Source organism: Schistocerca serialis, chromosome 5 (assembly GCF_023864345.2).
Source record: "Schistocerca serialis cubense isolate TAMUIC-IGC-003099 chromosome 5, iqSchSeri2.2, whole genome shotgun sequence".
Lineage (NCBI taxonomy): Eukaryota > Metazoa > Arthropoda > Insecta > Orthoptera > Acrididae > Schistocerca > Schistocerca serialis.
The window spans coordinates 785,235,381-785,252,462 of record NC_064642.1 but is presented as its reverse complement, the minus strand read 5'-3'; the positions used below and the strand labels follow the sequence as shown (position 1 = coordinate 785,252,462).

The following is a 17,082-nucleotide window of genomic DNA, read 5'->3' as shown; positions in this document are numbered from 1 at the left end:
ATGGCACCTACATGCACGGCTTTACTCGTCCCTGGTGACCTTCGAAGAACATTTCCCCAGTTGTGGTGACCAATTAGAATATCTTCCAAACGTTATCCTTACCACCGCAGAGCTTTCCATTCCTCACACTTCATCTTTACCGCAACATTTCTCAGTCCCTTGGTATACGGACGTGTGCCGTAATGCAATTCACGTTTGGTGATGTGCCCTCCATGTTTATAACCATCACATTACGATGGAAAACTGTATTCATTATAAGCAGTTGCATGCACAATGCAGTTGCATTCTTTGGGACAGCAAAAAAGTAGCTGGATTTCATATTATAGTTCTTTTAAGAGTTCCACTCCCTCCTCCATCATGTGGGTGACCCTCTGGCAGCTCTCTGGGTCCAGGTTCATTCCCCAATGGCCTGACCATAGTAGATGTCATTGTGAACCACATTGTTATCTGCAACACCTTAGGCCACTATTTTGCAGAGATTTCAAGTTCTACTCGCTATCACACTGCCTTCCTCTATCAGACACTAAAGTGCGCGTCATTTATGTTGGCGGCCGAGTTTAGGTTCGTTCTGCGCATCTGATGTCACAAAACACAGTCAGCCAATGAACAGAGAACGACGTTGCCAGATCTCGACTGCAGTGCAGAGCATGGACGAGTGTCTTCAGTTTTAGAAACGTTCAGTCATAAATAAAGTAATTGAACAAAAGCAATGTCTTGATAGCAGACTTTCTTTTATACTGCTTTTTCGCAATAAAGAACAACGGTAATTGTTTATTTCCTATTGTACTTCGACGAAGCGTAAGTAATTCATAGTTATACCAGCTGTGTTTGTCAGTATTTTGCATGACGTGTTAAACAGTCCTCATAGCATGTTGTAGGTGGACGAGTCGTGATAGTGTAACGGTTAAGGTGGTGGGCTTCTATGTGAAAGGTTCTGAGTTCAAACCTTGTATGGTGCATAATATTTTCATTACTTAAAAACAATATCGAAGTGTCTTACTTCACAAATTATATTCGTTTGAATGCAATTTTTTGAAATTTCTAGTGCTTTGTCTCTTCATTAACCCTTTCGCTGCTGCAGACACGTGCTCCCCGTATTCCGCGCTGTGGGCGATTTTGTCATCACTGCACTGCTCGCCTGTGGAGACACATGGTGTTCCCACTGCCTTGACACGCTTATCATTCGATTTCACAAAAACTATTTGGCCCAAAAATTTGATTTTTACACGTCTCCTTGACTGATACCTTCCCCCCGTAAATGACTTAATTTTGTTTCGATGTTCAACGCAGTTATTATGCAGCATTAAATGTAGTAAACCGTTGCACGAAATTTTGAAGAGTTTGCAGAGGTAGAAGTCCATAGCGTATACTTTCCGTATGGTCGATTTTAGGTGCCACAATGTTGAGAATGAAATGTGGACAAGATACCTAAATTTCATATAAAATTTACTGTATAACAATATCTCATTTAATTTAAGTACCACATAGGTGTCGTAGGTAATATTGAGAAATATTCCGTCTTTCGCGACTGTAATAAAAGTTTTATTTACACCGGACGCGTTTGGATTTATTTTAAAGCACTTCAATCAATGAAAGGTTTGGGACATACACAGTGGTACTCATGTTCTCTTTCTTGTTTTTGTTCCACAGTCGCAGTTATACGAATGGTACTGAAATATATTCCTCTTCTGCAACTGTAATAAGCGACTTATTTAGACCAGACGCGTTTTTATCTTTTGAAGCATCTTCAGTGAACAGTATTTTGTCTCCTCCATTGCCAAGTCACCTTTCGTAGTTTTGTGCTGCGGTAACACAATATTCAACGTTTGTGTTGGCTGATCAGTGTTTTAGCAAATAAATTATGTTTGTTGTGCCACACACAAAAATTATATTTGGCATAGCTCAGAGCACCTCACTGATAGACGGTATATTCAAGTCCTAATGTTTTTGTAAGTCCACAGTTTTGTTTAACGTATTTTGTCTACTTCCTTTTGATTGATTGAAGTGCTTTAAAATAAAGCCAAACGTGCTCAGTGTAAATAAAACTTTTGTTACAGTCGCGAAAGACAGAATATTTCTCAATATTACATACGACACCTATGTGGTACTTAAATTAAATGAGATATTGTTATACAGTAAATTTTATATGAAATTTAGGTATCTTGTCCACATTTCATTCTCAACATTGTGGCAACTAAAATCGACCATACGGAAAGTATACTCTATGGACTTTTACCTCTGCAAACTCTTCAAAATTTCGTGCAATGGTTTACTATATTTAATGCTGCATAATAACTGCGTTGAACATCGAAACAAAATTAAGTCATTTATGGGGGGAAGATATCAGTCAAGAAGATGTGTAAAAATCAAATTTTTGGGCCAAATAATTTTTGTGGAATCGAATGGTAAGAGTGTCAAAGGAGTCGGAACACCACGTGTCTGCACAGGCGAGCAGTGCAGTGACAAAATCGCGCACAGTGCGGAATGCAGGGAGCACGTCTTTGTAGCAGCGAAAGGGTTAATGCGGCCATGGTGGCTTTACTTTATGAACTGCGCGCTTCCCCCTAAACGTAAGCTTGCGAACTATGCTATACTATGGCGCTGCTTCTATTGGCGCGTGTGTCGTGTGCAACTGGCAACGCAGCGCATGCGCGAGCCGCCAAGATAAAAGAATTGAACTATAGTGGAGGAGGCTCGGGTGACATCCTTCTCCTCCTCAAATCATGAGTGCTACAATGCTGCCTTTACTGTAAGGGAGCTAGATCATGCTTTCAATTTACCTGATCTTCCACCCCAAGGCTGGACTATGTTCACATTCAGAAGTTGCAGCACCTTTCTCTTATGTGGAAGCATTTTCTCTTTTGTATGTAAAATTGCATCTCGACAGATGGCATGTTTCCCAGGTGCTGACATGAAGCCACTGTCATACCCATACCTATACCCTGTAAGGACAAACACCTTCCTTCTAGCTACTGCCCCATTTCTCTCAACAACTGTGTTTGCAAGGTGATGGAACATATGAATCGTGCCTGGCTGGTATGGTGGCTCGAGTCTCACAATTCACTAACCACTGCAGAATGTGGATTCTCAGTGCACCGTTCTGCAGTTGACCCTCTCCTTACCCTGTCAACTCATGTCATGAGTAGTTTTCTCTGGAAATACCAGACTGTGGCTGTGTTTTTGATTTGGAGAAAGCCTATGAAGCCTATGACACCTGCTGGACAACTGGTATCCGCCGTACTCTCTACAAATGGAGCTTTTGAGGCTGCCTGGCCCGTTTCCTTCAGGAATTTTTAAAAGACAGAGTTTTTAAGGTGCATGTGGGCTCTGCCTTGTTGGACATCTTTATCCAGTTGAACAGGGTATCTCAGGGCTCCATCCTGAGAGTTGCCATTTTTGCTATAGCCATTAACCCTATTATGGCATCTCTGGCCCCATTTTTGTTGACGATTTTGCCCTCTAGTGCAGTTCTTTCCTTGAGTGGCATCTTCAGCAATGTCTCGATCATCTTTACTCATGGGTCCTCGGAAACTGCTTTTGCTTTTCCACTGACAAAGCTGTTTGTGTGAATTTCTGGTGGCACAATAAGTTTCTTCCACTATCTTTACATCTTGAGACTGTTCCTCTTCTGTTCACTGAATCTATGAAATTCCTGGGGATCATGCTTGATAGGAAACTTTCTTGGTCCTCCCATGTGTCTTACCTGGCCACCCACTGTAGTGTTTCAAGAATTTCTGCACAAATTCTAGAAACACTCAGCCTTCCACTGTCTGAAACACACAATATTTTAGATGTGAGTGGGAAAAAGAACCCATGTACTGTGTGTCACCTGTCTGTGTGTGCAGGTCCAAAGTTTATCATGAGAAGACAGTAGACACGGCAGTAGAACGGCACTGACAAGTACTTGTCGGTTGGTCCATGGAAGTCATAATAAAAACACGCGGCACCACCAAGGAACTTCTGTGTCATTCTGTGCTGGTTTGTAATTGTGACTATTGTTGGTGACGAAAGAACAATTAAGATTCTGAATTATGAAAAAACTCTTATCTCGGGCTTGCTGGAGGCAAGACATATTTTATGATATGGTTGTAGTAGAGACATGGTTGCTAAACCAACTCTTTTCTAAATGGACTTAAATCTGTTTGTAATGTGAGACGATACGAGTTACTTATGAGAAGTTAAATGTTTATGTGTGAAGTGTGAATTCTGTTTTTATGAAGCTCAAATATACCAATAGTCACCGAAAAGTATTCTTCGAGTACCAAATTATTTTGCAAGTGGTGAGAGAGTCTTTAAGGTTCTTGTAACTAGCATCATTCTTCAGAGAAGTAATTTATAGAGACTCCAATAGGCGGCTATCCAGAGAAGAAGATTGGCTGTATACACCAAGTAAGTCAACTTGTATAAAATAAGTGGGAAGATGGCAATCCAACTTCACATATTCTTGTCATCAAAAAACATTAGAACATGGCGACTGGTGTGAAAGGACTGCAGCAAAAAGGAATTTTGAGACAAAACCGAGAGAATAAGCAATCAAATGTTGCCATAGCAACCGAGCGTAACAAGACAAAAGAACCATTTCACTGAATTGGATTTTTCCTAAATATCCGATGGAGAAAATTTGTAAATGTAAACAAGGGAGAAGTAGTGAAAAAGCCACAATGAGAAAAACTGGAGAGAAGATCTCAACGTATTAGGCTAAGAAGAGATACGCCTAGAATGATACAACTAAGAAGATCTGGTGTGGGTAGTATACAGTTCTCACACATCACGGGTACGCAGACGTAGAAACCAGCATCCAACGCTGCCGGTACCAGTTGCTGTTCATCGGTGCTGACCTGCTTTGACTTCCGCTCACTGACGCCTATGAGGAAACCAACAACCGGCGGCTGCAGTCCTCCTACCTCAGCCTGCCAGTTCTTCCATTCCTTATGATGATCTCCTTGTTGGTGTCTGTCTGCAGATGGTGTCACTTGCATCACCATTGGTCTTCACTTCATGGGAACAACCTCTGGGGAATTAAACCTCTACCATTAGCTTGGCCGTCTTTGTCTCAGTCCTCTCTCAATGGTGAGATCATTTCAGCTAGGTTGCATATGGGGCACTGTCATTTTAGCCATCCCCATTTGTTAAGTGGTGATCCCCACCACTTTGTGCTCAGTGTTATCAATTTTAACAAATTGCTATTTCCTCCCTGAATGCCCTTTTTTTTAATCACATAACTTCTAATGTATGTTTGTCGTCTGAGTTATTAACCACCTTAGTGAATAACACATGTGCTGTCGCCTCCATTTTACTTTTTATCTGTTGTAGCACTACAGTGAACAACATTTAATGTTTAGTTTGGCACCTTCGCTCTCTCTCTACAGCATTTTTTATTGACCTTTCTCCAAGAGGAAGTCCTTGCTCTTAGCTCTCTTTCCTGCCACTGACTGGTCTTAACATGTAGTCATTTCTAACTCCTGTTTTGTTTTAGTGTTCTAAGGTTCTGATATGGGCACATATGACCTTAGCTGTTTTTGTACCCTAAAACAAAACAAATAAACATTCTTGATATACATCTTGTATTTCAAACTTTCTACTCAACTTAGAATTGGATAGTAATGGTCACCTCAAAGTGACTTCAGTAGGCTATCAACATTCTACAGCATAAAAAAGGCAACCAGAAGAATTGAGCAAATTACACAGATATATCTTATCTGTTTAATGATTTTAAAACATATGAGCCCATTGTGACAAATATATTAAGAATAAATTGAAGAATAACTTTTATTTTTGGTGAGTTAGATGTGTTAGTCTGTTGTGATGGATTATATTCAGGACATATGGAGAAAAAGTGCTTAGGCAAACAATGTTTACTGAACAAAATTGACTTCTGTAAAAACAAATCAAAATTGTTTATTAATCCACGAACCAAACACAATGCTTCTCAGAGGTATGTTCAACTAAGCCACAATAAAAGTATGAAATAATTTCTGGTTCAGTTGAATAAAGCCCAAGCATTACATACTGTCGAGCATGCATTTAGTAATAAGAGTTCCATTAAGCCAAAGACTGGTGAAAACCAAAAGTTCCTAATTCTTAGCACTAATTCACCCAGGAAACATTTGTAGCAGTCAGAGACCACAGGTACAGGTGAGTTACATAGCAGCACCAGAGTACTGTATCCTTGCACATTGTATCTTGAATACACATCAGCTCAACACTGGTTAAACCTTCAAATCTCTTTAAGGAATTTACAATAGAAATTCTCAAGGAATTTATTCCATGAACTGGGGTATAATACACATCACATATGTTATCACAGAGTCAGATAATCTTCCTATGATTTTCATGGGTTAATATTATTCAGCATATTAAAGTTGTGGTGTTTCTTTATTTTGATACTTTTGTGGTTCATTCCTTGATACAACATCTCTGTTCAAAATTCAAAATTTTCTTTCAGTTTCATGCAACTTATGTAAATGTACCAGTTTTATCATAATGACACCATGTTTGAGAGAAACTGAGCGAATGTAGTTACGTTAATCTCTTGGTTGGAACAGAGCATTTCTGGATCAACGTTGATTCCATAATGATTTTTTCATTTTAAATTTTTTATTTCAACTATCATTCAAATTATATATGTAATATAATAAATATAATTTCATTTCAGGGTATGGCATATTTACACAGTTGTGAGCTTGGGGTACATGGTAAACTTCGTTCAGGAAACTGCCTCATTGATGGACGATTTGTGTTAAAGATAACAGACTTTGGATTACGCTCCCTAACTACTCCAGCAGAAGTAATAAAGGATCATAATTATTTCACTAGTAAGTTTCCTATCTTCTTCAAACCATATCATTATTTTAGGAGCATGAATGGCAGTAAGTGTTCTGAAAGTTTTATTTTATTAAAGAACAATTTTTTTATTTGTTTCATGTATCCATCCATATTTTGTCAAGAAATAAAGCACTACAACTTTTGTTTTAAAATTTCAAGTATAATATGTTTAGCAGTTCAAGAAAAGTGCTTTAAAATGAAATACTCACAAAGTGTAGGAGGGTGGTGTCATACAGCTTAAATTTTTGACTGTGGAAAAATAAAGTTATCTAATTATTTTTTTGTTCCCATTTTTTTTTTGTTTGTTTGTTTGTTTCTTTGCAGGTATACATCTGCAGTTAGGGATATACAGTACACTGAAGTCCCCAGACCAAATACTGTAGCATGGCACTAGGTCATTCACAACAAAATAACACAGTCCATTGATAAAGTGGAGTATCTTCTGCGATAATTTAGTTTTGACATCAGTGGAAATGTTGCAGGTGTGTCAGGCCAATCCAAATGGCTACAAATTTTGGAGTTCCTTCATGGTGAGAGGAATTTGGGTGATGAGTAAGGGGGGGACGGGGGGGGGGGGGGGGGGGGGGGGGGGGAAGAGTGTAGGTGTAGATGAGTAGATGAGATGCTGTCCTCGAGGGCTGAGCTAAGTTCATAAAGTTTATGCCCCAGTGTTGTGACGCACCATCCAAATTTGGATGAAACATGACTAGAACATGGTTGACAACAGCATATTCCTAATGGTGGCGTCACTGGTTGTATTAGTCAATGTCCTAATGATTGTAACATTGATGACACTGACTTATCAACAGCTGGGAAGGTCGTCATGTCATGTGCCCCAATGATGATTGAATTTGCTATTTGTAATTCTCACATTACCCCCACCAAACTGTCGTACAAGTGACCCTAGTATTTCATGCATAATTTTCTGCATTAAAATTGCTGCTAATGAAGTTGCACATAGCAGCAGCAAAACCACAACATTAGTTGGCTCAAGGGTGTTGAAGGATGGTGTGTAAGTGGCCATATGAAGCTTGCTAACATCTAGTCTTAGTGGTTTCAATAGCAACAGCTGTATTTTACATTATTCACACCTATCCATGCCAGACAGTATTTGTATCGATCATGAAACTGTTGGTGTGTAGAAGGGTTGTATTTCTGCCTCTTTTATTTGACTCAAACAGAATTGGTGATGTCAGTTCTTCCCAGAGCAGCTGGCTGTACTACCAGTGAAGCTTTGTTTGTACATGAAGCAGTCATGTGCAATAGGTATAGTTATGACATTGGTTGCAGATGATGAGTATGCCTATTCCTCTTCAGTGCTACCATGGGTGGTTGGAGAGAACAATTCTGAGTGTTTCTGTATTGGGAAGTCTTAGCACACTGCCCAACTCTTTGAGACCCACACCAAATATGGTTAACAGGGGAAGTTGAACATATACAAACCAGAGCAGCATAAATATTCATAGGTTTGAGTAACAAAAATGCTGCAAAAACTGAACTGGAATACATCTGAACAGAGACAAAAACAATCTGATGAAAGCTGACTTTCAAAGTTTCATGAACCAGCTTTAACTTATCAATCTAGGAATATACTACATACCCTAATGTATCGCTCTGTAGTGTTTTAACTATTAGTGCACAAGACTGATCCAATAACCCAGATATGGCATTATTCATGAAGCACTCAACTGCAACTGAAAACAGACTCCTATGAATCCACACTTAACATGATGCAGTACACTGCAGTGAACTGCATACCAGAAAGACACACAAGAGGGTCCAGTTAGCACTGCTTCATGTGTAAGTCACAGATGGATGGTGCAGTGGAGACCTCACTGTGTGCATGCCTCCCACAGTAGGCCTCCAGCGGCCAGCCCATGCAGATACAGTTGGCAGCTGATACAAACACACCAGCGCGGTGACAACACACTTGGTGCACACACACTAGTTGCAAGATATAACACACTTCTCATTCATGTGAAGTGGATGCCCAGGCAATGGAGGAAACACTTGCAGTCTTCCAAGAGGCAGCAGCCGTTGCCGATGGGGGGGGGGGGGGGGGGCAGTAAGATGAGCTTTGCAGGCACCAGAACATAGGGTCGAAACACGCAGGCATGTGAGTTTGCCTGAGGGCAGTGGGCCTGCACAGTGCCTGACGACAGCACCAGAAAGAAGGGTGCCATCACCATCTCAACATCATAATCAGCCGGTAGGTCTCAGTATGGGGGTGGCAGGGCCAGACCCAGTGGCAATGATGGTTGATGTAATGATGAAGAGGGGGCCAGTGTAAGCAAGTCAAGTGGAACAGCACATCATAACAATGTACCCAAGGCCAGAGACAGACTGACAGTCAGTGCTGGAAACTGGGGCCACTGAATGCTGCTCATACTGAAGGCAATCAATGGGACAGTGATGCCTCCACAGCAGGTGATGTCAGGATCAAGGCAGAGGACCAAGGGGTGCACTGCAGTGTTGGGGGTGCACATGCAAACTGTTAGCTTCTGGCAGTTAACAGGTCTGTGCATCTGATCAAGGTGGCATGCCACCAGCCTGTTGGCCATACGGATGTCACACAGATGGTGCCCCAGTGGTGAACGACAGTAGCTGGTATCAACTTGGGCCCGTGACCAAACCCTCATGCCCACAATGATGATCCTGGAACAAAGCACCTGAACGAACCCTATCATGGCAGGTACGGTTCAGGCCATAGAAAATGGAGGAGCATGTGTGGCTGCTGTCCTTGAAACAACTCAGTTGGGTTCTGCTCCTCCATAGTTGTGAAGCAATAATTGCTTAGAAAATTGAGAAGAGCATCATCCGGCAAAGAATCCTCAACAAACTTCATTATTTGGGACTTGAGCAGATGCACTAGTCATTCTACCTCAACATTTTATTGAGGATGGAATGGTGCAGCCTTAACATCATGAATGCTGTGACGGAAACAAAACAATTGAAATGTGTGAGAAATGAACTGGAGCACATTATCAGAAACTAAGGTACAAGGCAACCCCTCAATAGAAACAACCCATAAAACCATACAAATTGTGATCTAAGTCAATGTTGATGCTCATTGGAGAATGTAAGGAAACCAGGAAAATGCATCCACAACCAAGAGCCAATGGGAATCCAAGAAAGTATGTCTATGTGAATGCGTTCCCATGGCTGGCATGGACTGGGCCAGAGGGACAGAGATGCCCTGGGAGCCACATGTTGTTGGGGACACTGCTCACAAGCTGCGACAGAATGGCCAGTGTCATTGTCATTCCCTGGCCGAAAAACATAGATAACAGTTTAGTGCATGAAATGCCCCAATGACACTGGTAGACAGGTCATAGAACCTCGAGCTGTAATGTGGTGAGAATGACTACTCTGGGAGAGAGGTCTTTCGTGGACAACAGCAAAACACCTTCATCAACAGAGAGGCAATACCCTAAGGAAAAATAGTTGTGCACATGGTCTGAAGCCTGACCCAATGGTTTATCTGGTCAGCCCTGTTGAGCGAACCGAACCATTTGGCAGAGATCTGGGTCAGCAGCAACAGCAGCTGCTATGCACGAGCTCATAATTAGGAAACCTTTGACTGGAGCCTGGGTTTCAGTATCAAGATTGAAGTAAAGCAATTCTATATGATCAAAGTCAGGATCAGGACCCACAGGAAGACAGAAAGGTGCATCCACATTGGCATGTTTACGTGTGGACTGAAAATGTATTTCGTAATTAAGGTGAGACAAGAACAGTAGCCAGCATTGGAGGAGATGTGCTGCTTTGTCAGACAAGGAACTGTGAGGGTTAAACAAGGAAACTGAGGGCTTATGTTCAGTAATAAGGTGAAATGTAGAGTCATACAAAAAAATGCGAAATTTCTGGAGAGCATAGACAGTGGCACGAGCCTCTTTTTTCCATCTGAGAGTAACACTGCTGGGCCAAAGTGAGAGATTTCAAGGCAAAAGTAACAGGTTGTTCAAGCCATTGGCATACTAGGGTGAGGATCACTCTGAGACCATACTGTGAGGCATCAGTCGCCAAAACTATGTTCAGTGCCAGAGGGGTGAGGCATAGACATCACAGCAGAGATGTGGTCTGACAGAGGGCGAACTACATCCTGAGATTTGTTGAACTCCAAATAGACAATAGGAGGTTGGAAACACTGAGACTTTGTGAGGTTACACTGTAAGCCTGCAGATTGTAAGACAGAGAACAGAATATGTACATTTTGCAAGTGATTGGCCATGGAGGAGCCTGTAAGAACAGTATCATCTAGATAATTAATGCAGCCCGCGACAGGCACAGTCTGTTGCTCTAATAATCGTTGGAAAATAGCTGGGGCACTAGCCACACTAAAAGGAAGGTGCAAATATTGATAAAAACCATGAGGACTATCAAAACCAGAACTCACCAAGACTCTTCATCCACAGGAACGTGCAGATACACTTCAGACAAATCACTTTTAGAAAAGTACTGGCCGCCCAATAATTAATTTAGCCCACAGTTCCTCCTGGCATGGGAAAGGATACATATCCAGGATTGACTGTGCATTGACAGTAGTACTAAACTGCCACAGAGGCAAAGTTTCCCTGACAGTTTCTGAACTACAACTAGCAGAGATGACTATTCACTAGCCACAACAGATTGCACCATCCCTAGAGATTGGAACTTGTTGCTTTCACATGATCTTTTAGGATGACAGGAATAGGAAATGCATGGCAAAAACAAGGCCGAGTCATGGATTTCAAGAAATTTGAGCAGAAAAATTAATAGCACACCCCATACCTTCTAACAATAAGTCTGAAAATTCCAAACTCAGTATTTCCATCTGAGAATACAGTACCTGATCGGACACAAGGTGAATGGTGTCAGTGATAGAAAATCCAAATGCCTGGAATGCATCTATCCCAAACAAGTTCTCAACACCAGCATCAGCAACCACCAAAAATGTAATGGGATGAACCTCTGACTTCTAAGAGGCAGATGCTGTAAACTGTCTCAACAGTGCAATGCTCTGTTTGTTATAACTGAACATCTTGCACATCACTAGTGTCATCGATGGTGAGCCTAAACTCACATAGGTTTGAGAATTCAAAAATGCCACTGCAGCATCTGTGTCAACCTGCAGCCTCATCACTTGGCAAAAAACACTTAAGTCTACAAACAACTTGGAAGAAGTCACAAGAATTGGTATCAAACAGTTTGTGTCCATGTCCTTATCTTGAAACTGTTGGTGAACAACACACAGAAGTGATGTGGCCTTTCTGCCAGTGCTTAGGGCATGCTGAAAGTTCATGCTGGACAAAACAGAAATGACAAGTTGGAAAAAGAGAAAGCTGACACTGCCACTGTCATGGTTGTGGTTGCAGCTGCTTTACCTGGCCTTGGTCAGCTTGGCACTGGGCTTGCATGTTTACTGCCGTCACTGCCACTTCCTTGTACAAGCTGCCTGTCGTCCTAGAGTAGGCATACTGTGTGACACTACTGCCACATCACTCCAAGCTTCAGTTTGGTTACTGCAATCCAAGTAACTTCAAAAGATTGTGCTATTTGCAAAGCTTCAGCCAGTGGAGGGTTTTCACAGAGTAAAACCTTCCGGCACACTTCCTTGTCAGTAGATAAGCAGAGAACTGTGTCATCACCATAGACTCTGTTTAATAATCATTACGGGCCTCGTAACAACCTGACATTTATGGCCTGGTCTGAAGTTTGGCTGCCCAGACCCTGTATGACTGGTTTGGTTTCTTGCAGCAATTTGCCTCAGCCACTATGATGCATTCATTTGCTATAGCAATTGACCAATAAACTGTGCATGAGATAAAAAGTAACAGCTGCTGGTTCTTGTAAAGGGGCAAGTTGACACAGTAAGTGATTTGCCTTAGGCAGAATCCACGAGAGAAAGAAGGCTTTGCACAGATTTGAGTCTGTCATACTGAAATATAAAAAACTGCTGTCTGAGTTTTTGTCTCCTAAGTGCCCCAATCCTTGGGTGAATCACTGTATGGAGGGGATGTGGGTGGAGGGACTGATGGAACAGTACCTTTTCTGTTAGTGGAGCCCGACATGGTGGCCACAGCCAAAGTAAGCCATTCAGGGCCAATAGCATGGTGTCCATAATGAATAAACCTGATGAAACTGCATGTAAAGGTTGCACTCATGGAAACTTTTCCAAACTCATTTCCAGAGTTGTTGCAATTACATAGTACACAAGATTGGTCAAAAATAATCCAAATATGGCTTTATTCATGAAGCACTCAAGTACAACGGAAAACAGACTTCCATGAATCCACACATAACACGACACAGTACACTGAAGTGAATGGCACACTGGAAAGACACACAAGAGGTTCCAATTAGTGCTGCTCCATGCATATATATGTTTGAGTCTCCAGTAGACAGGGCAGTGGAGACGTCGCCACACACATCCACCCACATGTGGCCTCCAGCAGCCGGACCGTACTGATACAGTTGGTGGCTCATGCAAATGCACATTCATAGTGACACCACACATGGTGCATATGCACAAGATTCTGGATATAACATGGAGACAGGATTAAACTAATTGCAAGATATACAGAGGCATTTAAGCATCCATCGTTTCTGGGCTCCATACATAACTGGACTAGGAAGGCACCATAACATCTGATACAATGAGAAGTACCACTTGCCATGCACTTCACTGTGGTTGGTGGAGCCTGGATGTTGATATAGAAAGAGGAACAAGAATCACAAACAGATGAGACAAATTGGGCTACAACAGTGCACAAAAGGAACCGTAGGATACCTGTAATTCAGTGACAACAAGTCATTACTAGGCTAAATAACATTTCATTCCTCTACATAAGCTGTTACTTTTAATTATCATATGCAGTAGAATGTGAACATTATCATTTTAGGATACAATGTTTAGTATAGTCTGCAATGATATGAAAGATGCTGTAATTTGCCTAGTGTTGATACAGGGCTATTCAGAAAGAAGGAACAGATTTCTAACATTTATTGCTTGCAAACTATGAAGATGATTCTGGAAAGAAAGAAGTTCAAATGTTTATGCATTCAGTGTGATAACCATGTGTTACATGACAGATATCAAGACAGTGGCTATTTCCTGCCACACATGAAGCAACTGGGTTTTCAATATAGAATTCACATTTTCACATTGTGATGTCACAAACTTTCAAGGAAGTCTGTCATAGGGGGGATAAAAATGTGGTCCTTTACATAACATCAAAGATAAAAGTCACAAGGTGTGAGGTCTGGTCACCTGGAGCGCACCAGTGACAAAGTTCATCTTCTGCTCCTCCTCTTCCAACCAGACATCCTGGAATGGTGTCATTAAGATATCGTCTGACATACTTAGTGAAATTCTGTGAACATGTCTGACATTACCTGAATGAAACCATTTTGGGACATTGGATTGGAAGTGCAGGAGCAGAAGATTAACTTCATCACTGGTGTCCTCCCAGGTCTCCAGACCTCACACCTTGTGACTTTTATCTGTGGAGTTATATTTATTTATTTGAATGTTAGGATTTTTTATGTTACTGAATGTTGATCCACTCCACAGATTTCTCAAATATTTTTTCATAAAATCTTCTGCCTGTGTTAAGTAACGTACATTGTTTATACCAAATACAGTTTTAAATGATGAGGCAATAAACAATAATGGCAAATATGACCCACAGTTTAGAAAATGTGCCACAAGAAAACAACAGTTTCTATTTGACATGTTCTCAATTATGTGATATTAAAATTATGATATTGTCTTTTTGAAACAGTATTTGGGTATTCATAGCACAGATTTTGGTGCAGTAGAAGGCAATGTGGTATCTCCTTTTTATGACTGTGTAGCCTATACCAACTACAAAGCACTTAATTTCATAGCTTTACAAAATAGTTGTACAAGTAAAGTCTAATTACATGAATCAGAGCAACTAACTAATAATACTTCTCTTTTCATGTGTGTGTGTGTGGGGGGGGGGGGGGGGGGGGGGTTGTTTTGGCTAAACAGATATTACATTTTTGCCATACTCAGAGTAAAAGCTTCATTATAAAACTACAAAAAATGAAGTTACACTTGTGGAATGTAATTTCTTGCTGGGTAAAATTTTTCTTTCTTAGTCACCATATGAATAAATTCCTGCCCTGATAAATTTACAGAACTCCTCTGGATTGCACCTGAGCTTCTGCCACAAACTACTGTTCCTGGAAACCCTGCAACACAAAAGGGAGATGTCTACAGTTTTGGAATCATACTGGAAGAAATAATCCTCAGAGCTGGCCCTTTTGAAGCTGCTAAACAATTTCTCACACCACCTGGTAAGGTTAAAGCAAAGTTATCTACAAATATAGTCATAATGGAGATGTAGAACCAAAAACCATCTTTCACCATGATTTTAACTTTTATACAAAAGGGAACTGTAGCTCTACTACTAACAAGTCAAGAAATGGAAAGAAAGAACAACATATGTTGAGTCTCTGTCTTTCACAGATCTTAAGCTATTCTTTCACCCAGCTGAAAGGTAATATCGAAAACATGAGGAGATTCCAGATTCTGGAACAGTTGAAATGCAAAGTACAACAAAGGAGCAGAAATAACAAACTGACAAGTGCAATTCACACAGTAACATCCTGGCAATATGCTGATCAGAACCAACAATAGATTATGGTGGTAAAAGCAGTCTTTATTTAATCCTTGGATAATTTTACAAAATAACAACTGCAACTGGAAATCATGTGTATGCGTTGGCGCACGCATGCTCTTGCGCGTGTGTGTGTGTGTGTGTGTGTGTGTGTGTGTGTGTGTGTGTGAGAGAGAGAGAGAGAGAGAGAGAGAGAGAGAGAGAGAGATTTATTTTTGACGAGGGCCTTACTGGCCAAAAGCTTTATTTGTGACAGTTTTTTTGTTGGGCCTATCTGCAACTCAGCATCTCCGCTATATGGTGAGTGGCAACTTTCCTTTTCATAATATTGCTACATTCCATCCTGGATTTTCCACAGAAATATGTTATCATATTATAAACACAATTCCAGTAAGTTACATTAAAATATTGTTGTGTTTTGCTCTCAAGCGTGTACACATATAAATATAAGTATCATCCTCTACCTCCCTACCCACTGACCAACCAACACCACTTCAATGATTTCCTATGTAAGGCTTGTTTCAGCAGTTTGTTGGATACCTTAAACTAACATGAATAAGGAAAATAAACAGCAACAGGAACAGTGTCACAAACAGAATCAATTGATGGAAGGTGCTCCATTTTGTCTGTATATATTCTTTAACTGAGGAATGTGCTCTTTTTTTTGCATAATGACATTCTATAAATCTCCTTTTAAACTACACACAAGGGTTTTGGGTTAAATAATCGATGTCATTATTTTCTTGACATATTTGTCTTTTCTATGCTTTTTATTGTTTGAGGTAGTTTGTTGCACAAAATGAGCTCAGAATTTATGGCTTTTGCTTTTGGATAATTTAAGCTGTTTAATATTAAAAAGGCAGTGACCCTTACTTAATGTATTGTGCATTTAAAAAACGTGTGCTGTTACTTTTGCATTATATATATTTTTATGTAGGTACAGTATGGGCACAGTGATGTTATTTAGTTCTCCATATTTATTTCAGCAAAAATGTTTTGGGTTCAGGTCACTGGGCATGTGACAACCTCCTCTCGTAGCAATATTATGGTCAGAAACATCACCTATCCCATCAAAGGCAGGACTGCCTGTGATCTACAATCTAAGCTGAAACCACTGTCTGCATTCTATGTGGGCATAACAACCAACAAGCTGTCTGTCCACATGAATGGCCACCGACAATCCATGGCCAAGAAACAACACTCCTCCCCCCCCTTTCACTCCCACTGCCCTGCCTTCCATCTAACCACCCGACTGCACATAGCTGCCCTACCCTCTCTCCACCTACATCGTCTCTGCTTGCTCCCCAGCAGCACTGCTCTGTCCACCATCCCTACTCTACTATCCCTCCCCCTCACCTCCCCAGCCTATTCCTCACCTCCACCCAGTCACCACTCCCATCATGCACTGCTGTTGCTGCTCACAGTGTGGCTTCAGCTGCCATAGACTGCAGTCATGTCTGTGTGACTTGCGTTTGCATGAGTGTGTGTGTGTGTGTGTGTGTGTGTGTGTGTGTGTGTGTGTGTGTGTGTGTGTCACCTGTTTTCAGCAAAGGCCTTGTTGGCCAAAATATTATTTGTGATAGTCTTTTTGTTGTGCCTACCTGAGACTCAGCATCTCCGCTATATGCTG

At 41.0% G+C, this 17,082-nt stretch overlaps 1 protein-coding gene across 1 annotated transcript in view; it reads left to right on the top strand.

Moving 5' to 3' along the window:
- LOC126482223 (atrial natriuretic peptide receptor 1) overlaps positions 1 to 17,082 on the top strand; it is a 1,286,869-nt gene that overhangs the window by 1,049,694 nt on the left and 220,093 nt on the right. The window contains exons 15-16 of the mRNA XM_050106202.1: positions 6,656 to 6,815; positions 14,971 to 15,129. Of these exons, the coding sequence (XP_049962159.1) occupies positions 6,656 to 6,815; positions 14,971 to 15,129 (319 nt within the window). The remainder of the gene's footprint in view (positions 1 to 6,655; positions 6,816 to 14,970; positions 15,130 to 17,082) is intronic.